The sequence below is a fragment of the Branchiostoma floridae genome, chromosome 14 (genome assembly GCF_000003815.2).
Source record: "Branchiostoma floridae strain S238N-H82 chromosome 14, Bfl_VNyyK, whole genome shotgun sequence".
NCBI classification, from domain to species: Eukaryota; Metazoa; Chordata; class Leptocardii; order Amphioxiformes; family Branchiostomatidae; genus Branchiostoma; species Branchiostoma floridae.
In genome coordinates, this window is record NC_049992.1 from 607,421 (window position 1) to 618,825 (window position 11,405).

The window sequence follows — 11,405 nt, forward strand, 5'->3', positions numbered from 1 at the left end:
CACACACACATGCACACACACACACACACACACTCACACACACACACACTCACATGCACACATACACACACACACACACACACACTCACACTCACACACACACACACACACATAAACACACACACACACTCACTCACACTCACACACACACACACACATAAACACACACACACACACACTCACTCACACTCACACACACACACACACATAAACACACACACACACACACACACACAAACACTCCTTCTCTCTATCTCTGTGTGTATGTGTCTTTGTCTGGGCCTCTGCCTGCCTGTATATGATTGACATTACCCATTAGAAAGTCTGAGCTTGCGGATCCTGTTGAATGGAACAGCCGGCACTCGCGGCAACCCTGTTCGACCAGCTCCCGGCATGTTCCGGGAATCTGGGAACAGCCGACCAACGCGGCAATCCTGTTCGACCATCTCCCGGCATGTTCCGGGAATCTCGGAACAGCCGACCAACGCGGCAATCCTGTTAGACCTTCTCCCGGCATGTTACGGGAATCAGGGAACAGCCGACCAACGCGGCAATCCTGTTCGACGAGCTTCCGGCATGTTACGGGAATCCGGTCAGCTCATAAATCTGCCGTAGTACACCTTAGTGCCGTGACGTCGGTGACGCGACGTCAGACGTTACGCCCCGGCGCCGACGTCGTAAAGTTAACGTCGACGCTGGTCGTCTGCCCCACTCCTGTGCGCACGTTCCCCCCGGCGACGTAAAAACGGTGTCTAGTCTTGTAGTTTATTACCGCTGAGTGAGAGTTGATAATGGTAACGCCAACCCTCATGATTCCACAGGGCTTACTAAGCCTGCCACATTATGGACGACGTGTTATCTCTTGAAAGTCACCAACACCTGCTGGATGTCTGGAGTGTGCATACCGTTGGGGATAACAGATGCTGTATTCGTAGATGTCTAGATCTTTAGATTCACAATTTTTACTTCGCCACGTCTGTGTGTGTGTGTGTGTGTGCGTGTGTGTGTGTGCTTGTGTGTGTTCGTGTGTGTGTGCGATAGAGAGAGAGAAAGAGAGAGAGACAGAAAGAGAGACAGAAAGAGAGAGAACAGCATAACTCGAGAAGATGTGAATCAATATTTATGATATCTGGTAGGTTGGTAGGGTTTGCAAAATAGATAAAGAAATGACTTCATCCTGAGACTCCTGGCTTTCCTACGCACCACAACAAAACTTCCTATTTGGACAGAAAAAAAGTATGCCGGTCTTAGGGTACCCTAATCTCCAAGCAGATTCCTCCGTGGCAAGACAGTAACATAAGCTGGGGAAGGACTTTAGCCGGCAGAGGAGTAAAATTGGCGTGTCTTGTCACGGAGGAATCTGCTTGGAGATTAAGGGTACCCGACGTTACCCGTTTCACGACGCCATGACGCGAATCCGAAACTGTTTCCGGCACGAGTCATTGAGCGCGCTCCTGGGGTTGTCCTCACATGAAAGAACAGCCTTTTATCATCTTTAAGTCGCGTCTGGAGTTTCCCTGAGCAGGCTGCATGCTCGGTAATGTGTCGTGGCGCCGTCAGAACGAGCAGAGCTCGCGCAGACATCGGCAAATTGATTACCTGGAGATTTCATCGTCTGCTGGACTTGACGCGTCTGCGGGTGCCGTCTGGGTGTCTGGTGAGAAGGAGTGTGCGAAAGAAGGGGGGATTCAGCCTTGTCTCTACCAGGCTCCACAGGTCGCTGGAAAAGCAATACAAATTGGCCATTAAGACAGAAGACACGCCAGAGAAGTTAGGTGGCCGAGAAGTACAGTTTGATGGCGTGTTTTCTGTCTTATTTGGCCAATTTCTACTATTTTTTCAGCGACCTGGTGAGCCTGGTAGAGGCTAGATTAAGGAGCGCGCGGAGAAAGGGAGCGATTCAGCCTAGTCTCCAGGCAGACGCTGCAGATGGATAAGAAAATAGAAGAATTTGGACAAATAGGGACAACTAAGTTACTACTGGCTTTTAGTCAGTCGTTTGCAGTCTATCCAGCTATACACCGGCCTGACAGTTCACCCCTGGGCCAATTAACTCCTACTAGCTATAGGCTTTTATTCAAAATTCCCCTATTACGATTCAGCGATGTGGGAGTCTGGTAGATTCTGCCTATAGGGCTGAGAGAAAATGATGGGTTTTTGGTTAGGCCATGTTGATTTGATTACATGGATAGCATCCTTTTGGAACCCTAAAACTGATGCGAGCGTGCGAATAAAAACTTTAGCTAAAAAAGAGAGTTGCCATCATTATGAAATCTTGGTGGTCAGGAAGGGCAAATTCTTCATTTTTGTTTTTTACGTCTTTTTTCTTTGGCTTTGGATTGCAAACAATGTTGGAAAACAGGCACTTATAAATATTTCTATGTCATAGAATGCCAAACAAAGTCAATTCAATGATCAAAGAAGAAGACATGACAGAACAAAAATGAAGCATATGTGCTTACATCTGTGTGTTTATTTGTTTAACCTTCCTGACCACTTATATTTCATACTGAAGGCAGCTTTTTTTCGTCAAACCCTTTTTTTTTTCATTCGCAAGCTCGCATCAGTTTTGGGGTTCCCAGACTGAGAGAATGCCATCCATATCATGAAATCAACCTGGCCTTAGTGTGATATATAAGTGTGATAGCGTTGTCGTCTGGCTGTCTGGCCCGGTTTGCTGCTTACATAACTCAGGCAGGCTAAAGTGAAAGCTTGCATGATAGCATGTTTGGAGGCACAAATCAAATATCACTTACGGCGATGAAGGTTAGACATCCAGGTAATAAGATACGCCAAATAGCAATTACTCAAGCAGCTGGACATGATTTTGGAAACGGACAGACGTTAATTCAGAAAACATCCGTTATTTTGGTCAGTGACACTAAAGCGATCTTGTTGAAGAGCAGGTTTTATATCATAATTATGAATTGATATGTAAAGGAGATGAGCACAATTTTAGTAGCCCAATAGGAAACAAAGACAAGTTAAGACGAAGTTGATAAATATCGCTTAGAGTTCACTTTCGACTTTCAATGTCGGAAAATATCAATTTATTGGCATAGAATATAGGAAACTTGGGGTCCCAAACCTAAACCACTTACTCTCTGTCCCAAGAGCTGTCCAAAATCATGACCGTAGCAATTCCAGCACTCAAACCCAGGAGTTCCGCTGCAGTACCGTAGCAAGCTGCTAGGAGCCCCAAAACCTAATCGTTTCGAGGTCCCACTGAGACCTACCCTCATACCAAATATCAATACAATCCACCCAGGCCTTCGAGAGTTATGCTGGTCAACCACACACGTACACACACACAACAGTACCGAAAACAACCGTCTAGCGAAGGTATAAAAGTCACAAATACTATTCTATAAGAATGCATATATGCAGCAAAGTTGCTGAGAAGGAAGCCTAGGCCTCCACACTGGTACAGAAGATTGTGTGTGATAAGGTAAAGTGTTGTCCCGCCTGGCTGTCTGCTCCGGTTTTTGCTGACCGAAGTTAGATCTGATGTATTTTGTCTGAGAGTAATAAGTTCGCACGCTCTGGCGTCGCACGGCTGAAGGTTCAACAAAGGTGGTACGGAAAGTGTTGCAGAATACATCAAGTTGGCCAAAGGATGGTGGAGCTGGATGGGCGCTCGTTGGATAGTTTCAAAGTTGGCTAAGGTTGTCTAATGCCTTGGAAGGGAGTTTGCCATGGAAGGGAGTTTGTCTAGAAAGGGAGTTTGCCGTGGATGGGAGTGTGCCTAGAAAGGAGTTTGCTGAGAAAGGGACGATTTGCCGTGGAAAGGAGTTTACCATGGAAGGTGGTTTACCATGGAAGGGAGTTCGCCGTGGAAGGAGTTTCGCCCCGCCTTAGCCAACTTGGAAACTAGCCAAGCAGCTAAGAGCTACTATCACTGTATTAGGGCAGGTGGCAGCAACTCTGCCCCGGAGCGCTGCAGGCTCCCGATTCCGGCAAGTCCCGCCCGAGCCCCGGGCTACAGGCTCCTGATCCCGGCAGGTCCCGCCCGAGCCCGTAGCTAGGTTCCCTTTGACGGAGTGATGGGATTACGCGAGTTCTCCACAACATGACCGAACAGAAGCGCTGGGGGCGCGCGTCGTGAGCTGTTTTTTATGTCGGGGTATGATAAATGAGTGTCTGCTCGCTGCTGTGCCCAAAACTTTAGCCTCCACCAGGCCTTCCTGTGCGGGGATCGTAGAAAAATATCATTCTCCCAATAGCAGCCTGTAGGGCTGGGTACCGGTGTGACAGGGATTTTGCCCCCCCCCCCCCCCGGCGATCTCGCCCTCGCCGGGGGGCGAGATCACTAGCGTTTTCGCCCCCCTTTAGCGTTTTCGCCCCCCCCCCCCCCAGAACATTACTAGTATTCCTCGGAGGGGTCTTAAGAGCAGCTGGTTACTACATATTAGGTGCGCTACCTGGTATTATACTGCACCTGGGAGTAACATAGTTGGTGTGTTACCTTGTACCTATATGGCACCTTATTACCGTAAGATGTCATACCTTGTTCGGTGCAAACACTACATTGAAAGGACATTTTTTTTGCAGCTGACATGGCAGAGGTGGCATAGAAAACAATGCTATTGTGAACGTATAAATCAACACCGTCTATGGCATGGAATACGTCAGCTACATGTTTTCAATTTGTCACAGTATTTTCTTTCTTGTGCAGAAAACATTTCCAAAGCACTAAGAAAAACACAATTGAATAATAGTTTCTCATTATAAACACTATCTACGCACAAGTTCATATACCTGTTGCTAAATGTTACAAAAAACTGGTAAAGTACCAGTCTTAAGAAACACGGGTAAAACACCAGTTCCTAAATACTAGAAAAACAGTCATATTGGAGGTGAAGATATCCATAGGGTAGGTGCATATAACGTACCAGTTTCTAAATACTAGAAAAACAGTCATATTGAAGGTGAAGATACCCCTTGGCAAGGTGCATACACCAAAATGTGCATTATTCTAATGAATACCTTATTTGCATAATCAATAAAGACATGACATAGTTCTTTTGTGGTCAATTCATAATAGAGGCTTCATATTGGAGATATATAGGTTGCTTGAGGACAGGTGAATACAATGAAATATATCTCATGTCGAGACTCAGGTACATGCAATAAAGGGAATACAAGGGACCCAACCCTCCTTGTCTGAAACAAGTTCAACTATCTTATTGCCATGTACTTACGTTAATATTGATACTATGGATGGAGTTATGTATCAAACTCGTGTACTTATATCATTCTGAAACTGCATTGTGTGATTTATACGAATCAACTTCTAAAATATCATGTAAACCCGTTTTTTTTTTTTTGGGGGGGGGGGGCGAAATCGCTAAAGGGGGGCGAGGTAGGGGGGCGAGATCACTAGCCGGGGAGGGCGAGATCGCTAGTGATTTCGCCCCGGGGGGGCGAGAGCACGGGGGGGCGAAAACGCTGTCACACCGGTACAGAAAATTCAGGTCCAGGTCCGGTTCAGGTCCAAAGGATCAGGTCCAGGTCCGGACCTGAACCTGGACCTGATGCAGTATGACTCATACCAATGGTCCATTTCACTACAAAGAGATCTCTTTGGAGGAGTATTAGACTTACACTGGCGTTTTAAAATCCTTCAACGCTAACTGCACCTGTACGATTGGCTGTAAAACTTGGTAGAAATTCCTATAAACTCTACTCTACTTCACTCTTGTTATTTTCTTCCATCTGCAAGCGCCAAAACGTGTGAATGCCTGATAAAATAATCTGTTGATTTTCTAATCGGTCCAACATCCGGTCCACCCAATTTTTTCAGGTCCGGTTTTTCTGGACCGGTCCAATAAGAAAAACCGTTTTTGTACCGGTACGCTGTACCGATACCCAGCCCTAACAGCCTGCGTAGTCAGTCTGGTAGAGACAGCGTGACAGCGTGAGCGGGCTTTCTCATTTTCCTGTTTCTGTCGGGGTGTGATAACGGAGAGTCTGGCCACTACAGCGCCCAAAACTTGCTACACCAAACCTTCATCTACAAGCACACGTTTGAAAAGATTCCCAAAAGAGTGTGACTGAGTGGATACTGTTCAGTACAAACCCAGTGTTCTGTGTAATTTTTATGCAACAGTGTGCTTAAAGGTTATTTTTTTATTTTATTCGCATTCGTTTTTCGAGCATTGGACAAGAAGCTCGCAAAGAGCTTATGGAGGTCTTCTGCTCTAACAATGCACATACAATGACACACAAAAGTAACAAAATTGAGATTATAACGAAACGTATAACTTAAGATGACATGAACATAAACGTCATTTTGCAACATAAGAATAACATAAATACTAACAACAAAAACGGGCTAAAGCGCATACAAGGCTGGCATTACCAATCAATTTCAAATCAGATTAAGTAAATCTTCCGGTCATTTTGATGAAATTGAAAACATAGTCAAAGATGTTACAATTTATCGAGTGTGGAAGGAAAGGGCTGCCCATAGTGAGAAGGGTGCATAAAGTATTGTCAGATGAGTTAAGGGGGTCAGGCGAGAGTAATTCTTCTAGGTTTAAACGGGATATGGAGTGCAACATATGAATCCTTTCGCTATTGTATAGTTCGCAGTGCAACAAGTAGTGCTCAGTTGTCTCGTTTGAATTCCCACATTCACAAGTAGGGCTAGTTATACAATGGTGTTTGAATAGGTGTGAGTTAAGCTGGCTGAAGTCGAGTCTGAGTCTAGTCAAGGTGTTCCGTATATGTCAATCGTATGGCTTTCCGCCCAAATCCCACATCTAGGTAATCTCCAAGCAGATCCTACGGTAGTATAAGATGGTATCAAAAGCTGGCAGAGGAGTGAAGCCGGCATAGGAGTGTGTTTCGCTACCGGGGCAAATTTACACCTCTTGGCTGACTTCACTCCTTGGCCAGTTTGGTACTATCTTATGCCATCGTAGGATCTGCTTGGAGATTACATCCAGGACGTTTAATTACTAATAAGATCTCTGGGAGCAACAGTTGGAACACGAAGCCCCATATAGCCACAGTACAGATGGCAAATTATCATATACACCCAACGTCACACACGCACCACGGGACTTTGAGATAACTTTATTAATATTTCTGACAGAAAAGTTGCCCCTGGCGCCATATCAAAAATGTTAGCGACGTGAGGGTAGCATTTTCCCCGAAACCCCGCCGGCCTAGGGCTGTTGGAATAGTATAACTACGTCCCTAAGGAAAAAGAACGAGTGAAAATCATTGGTTGGGTTGTCGCCTGTAGGTCCAATTAGAGGGAACTGCCATACCCGCTCGGGCACGGTGGGACGGTAACATTCGTAATTTCGGATGGTCACGTGAAGCCGGCGGCACCTTAACCAGTGTTAACCGTGTGCGCGGAAGCTGTTTTATTAGCTAGGTACTTTGGGTAACGTTAAATAGATGAAGGTTCAAACTCTTCTTCTGGATAATATCAAAATTTTATTCAGACGTTTCGGAAGACATCCATCTTCCTTCCTCAGTGACAAGAAAATGAAGACAAACAATTTCATGGAACAAAGAATAATTCTATGTTCTAAATAAACAAAAAAGGTAACGGCTAAGGTATTCTAAAATAAACAACACAGGTAACTATTGAGATGTTCTAAACAAAGTTCTAAATAAACAAAAGGTAACGTTATTTTAAAAATCATATTTCCGTCCGTCATAGATTTTTTTTCGATCTGTATATTAACTTGGTCAGTGTGTTGCCATTTCGACATAATAGAGTGATTGAATGTGAGGTGGGATACTGTCAGGATGGGAAGGTTACTAGTAGCTAGGCATGGGTCGCATATGCAGAAAAATGCATAAAGTTGATAGACAGAATTAGAGGGAAATTCACAATGGCGAATTCACAGTCTTGTTCTGATAAAGTCTTGTATAGAGTACGTATATGGTAACAGTTGAATAGCTACACCCATTTATGTTTCCAGGGGGGGGGGGATAAAAACGCAAATCACTAAGTGAGAGGTACGATGTTAATCTCCAAGCAGATCCTACAATCATGAATGACATAAGATAGTACCAAACTGGCCAAGGAGTGTAGTCAGCCATTGAAGAAGCGTACATTTGCCATGTAGGGAAACACACTTCTAAGCCAGCTTGACTCCTTTGACAGTTTTTGATACTATCTTATGCTACCGTAGGATCTGCTTGGAGATTAGTACGATGTAAAAACGCCGAGCTTCACCTTACATCTGCTTGGAGATCAGGACATGCGCAGTCGGTCTGTATTTAAAACATGGCGGCAAATCGGAAAAGTAAACTGAGCACGAAGAGAAAAAGGGGCGAAAACAGCCCGAGTTTGGGGAGCCTGGCGGTCAGAGCTAAGGACAGGGAGGCGGGAGGGTCTGTAGAATGTGAGAAAGATAGAAAACTCGCCCAAACTGCGGTGAAAACTGGGGAACTCGTGGAAAGGTAACGTAACCATACCAGTGGGGAGGGGGGCGCTCTAAAGTTTGTAAACATCGACTTCTATTATGATATCGTGACACAGACATTATGATTAGTGACAGTGTCAAGAGTTCATCATTGAAAATGTAGGGGTATTTGAGCAATCTTCCTATATTATTAGGTAAGGACCATCTACTAGCTCGCGTTGACACTTTTTGGTGGCCCCTTATTTAGAAGATGATTCCACCCACTCATGTGGTAAACATTTCCCTAAAATCCATTGAGTGACTGTGATAAACAAGTTGGACTGTAGCGTTACTTGAAAAAGACATTGCTGTAAATGCATTTAAGTTCGTGGGGATTTAGTATCGGGGTTGCAGAAGAAAGGACTTTTCGCGGTGGTTTTAATTTCGTGGTAACAAGTTAGACTGCAGTCTAATACCATAATAGAAAAATGTTCACGGTAGTTATAAGTTCGCGGTGAAGTGGTCACCGCGAACATTAATCCACCGCGAACATTTCTGCATTTACAGTAAGATGAATAGCTTAACCTTTTTATTCTGCCCTCAGCAGACAAAGCTCGCCCCAGACCCAGCCTGCCCTGTGTGACACTATTACATCGGAGCTGGTGGGACTGAGACAGAGACTGGCCGCACACTGGCCTGTTTACAGAACATGGCACAAGCTTACAGACCTGCCTACCTTCAACACTGGTGTTAACAACTTACAGGTACAGGTCAGCTTGTCTATGTGTGTGTGTGTGTGTGTGTGTGTCTGTCTGTGTGTGTATCTGTGTGAGACGGACTGGCCACTCACTGGCCTAACTTCAGCACCTGGCACAAACTTACAGACCTGCCAACAGGTGCTAACAAATTACAGGTATAGCTTAGCTCGTCTGTGTGTGTGTGTATGTAAGTGTCTGTCTGTGTTTCTGAGACTGGTTGCACACTGGCCTGTCTACAGCACATGGGACAAGCTTACAGACCTACCTACCCTCAACCCTGGTGTTAACAACTTACAGGTACGGGTCAGCTTGTCTGTCTGTGTCTGTGTGTCTGTGTGTGTGTTTCTGTGTGTCTGTCTGTGTGTGTGTGTATCTGTGTGAGACAGACTGGCCACCCACTGTCCTGTCTCCAGCACCTGGCACAAACTTACAGACCTGCCAACAGGTGCTGACAAATTACAGGTTATGGCTTACTAGTACTTTGTAGCTTATCTGTCTGTGTGTGTGTGTGTGTGTCTCTGTGTCTGTCCATGTTTCTGAGACAGACTGGTTGCCCACTGGCCTGTTCACAAGTTACAACACACATGGCACAAGCTTACAGACTTATCTACCCTAAACACTGGTGTTAACAACTCACAGGTATATCCTAGCTTGTCTGTTCGTGAGTGCGATCAGTCTGTGTTTCTGTGAGTCCCATTTTTGTATGCTAGTTTTGAGGTAGTGACATGTACAATGTAGGTATATGTAGTGCTCATGTTATGACGATCAAAATACAACATTAGCTTTATTTTATCCATGCAAACCGAGGTCTCTTTCATGATGTGCATTTTTCCTGATATATTTTTTTGACAGGGACTGGACCAAGAGCATGAAATGTGTTCCATAGGAGGAACTTCGTTCCAGTGGTCGCCCCTCCCTTCACCATGTACACAGTGCATGAAGAGGAGACGGACCGAGTTTAGTCCTGCGCTGTTGAACAAAACTGGAGATGTGGTAAGAAGAGAGAGTACATTTCAGTCTGTGCGCACTACTACATCGCTGACAAAACCAACTCGTGATACATCAAGTATTGAACAGCGAAATGCAAAAGTGACGTCATTTGGTAGCAAAGGAAAACCCAAACCAACAAATGGGAAGACAGCGAAAGCACCGCAGGCAACTTCAGCCGGAGACACCAAAAAGAAAACGACTTTGCAAGAAAATGACATTGAGGAGGCAGCGCGAAATCTAAGCCACGACCAGGGAGTTCGCTCTGATTTGCCGTTACGTTCTCTTAAAAGTCAAGGAGCCATAAAAATGGCCGGTCTGCAGGATTCAATGCATAAAAATGCGGAGAGGGACCAGCTAAAATATCAAGCTATCAAAGAGCGGGGTCCAGGGGGAGACGTGAAGCTATTAGCGAGTCAAACGGCGGGTCGGAAAAGTCTTCCGTCTTCAGTGAAACCAAAAGAGAGAAGTACAACTACAAATGAGTTAGGGAGGCCATGTCGGGTCGCTCCTCTCTTCAAGAAAACTGCTTCAAGTGTGCGAACAAATGTGGTACCTGGCCCATCGACGTCTAAGGCAAAATTGAAGGATGCAACTGGAAAAGGGCAGGTGAAAAGTGGGGAAACAGGAACCCTGCGGTCGTGCCCCATGTGCCAAGAGGCGTTTCCTCCTGGGTATGTTGTCTGCGTTATCACAATAATTATTGTATTATCAACTTTACAGTGCTGGCAGTCTGCCAGTCTTTATCTGCTGCATGGAAAGCCAGAATTTTAGGAACTGCAAGGCATGCTTTGTTTGCAATATTGACAAAAACTACTTTTTCTGTTCAAAGAGTCATAAACAGACTGTTGTTGACATTTGGGTAAAGTTGCACCTTTCTATTAGAAAAATATCAGTCACAGGTAGAAGGTAAAAAAAATAGATTTAAAAGTTGTTGTTTACACATATTTAATAAATTCCGGTATTCTACTTTTCCTGTTGCAAACTTTAATACAAAGTCTTCTTATTTTCCAGAATGAGTCAGTTGGAGACAGACGGTCACATCGCGGCCTGTCTGTCCGCTAGCAGTGAGGACATCATGTGGTGACTGGTGCCGCTGAAGCCGGCATCTATCCTCAGTCTCTTGTATCGGTGTCTCAAGTGGCTTTGAACTTAGCTGCTGGATATCAATTTTAAACTTGTGATGTCTGGTTCTGACTTGGCATGCTGTGTATCGTAGCCTTCTGCCAGCTGTGCAGAACCAGTCGGAATTGCCGAGATGCTGGTCTTGAATAAATCACTTGTTTGTTTA

General features: G+C 45.0%; 1 protein-coding gene across 1 annotated transcript; it reads left to right on the top strand.

The window, feature by feature from the left end:
* The first annotated feature begins 8,965 nt into the window (after positions 1 to 8,965).
* On the top strand, positions 8,966 to 11,405 carry LOC118429865. Its single transcript, XM_035840490.1, has 3 exons — positions 8,966 to 9,133; positions 9,980 to 10,788; positions 11,129 to 11,405. Exons 2-3 carry the CDS (start codon positions 10,001 to 10,003, stop codon positions 11,199 to 11,201), a joined length of 861 nt encoding a protein of 286 aa, XP_035696383.1. The 5' UTR covers positions 8,966 to 9,133; positions 9,980 to 10,000; the 3' UTR covers positions 11,202 to 11,405.

Coding starts and splice junctions, on each gene's coding strand:
- LOC118429865 (XM_035840490.1), top strand. CDS start 10,001: ATGTGTTCCATAGGAGGAACTTCGTTCCAGTGGTCGCCCCTCCCTTCA. Junction 10,789..11,128: donor CAAGAGGCGTTTCCTCCTGG/GTATGTTGTCTG, acceptor CTTATTTTCCAG/AATGAGTCAGTTGGAGACAG.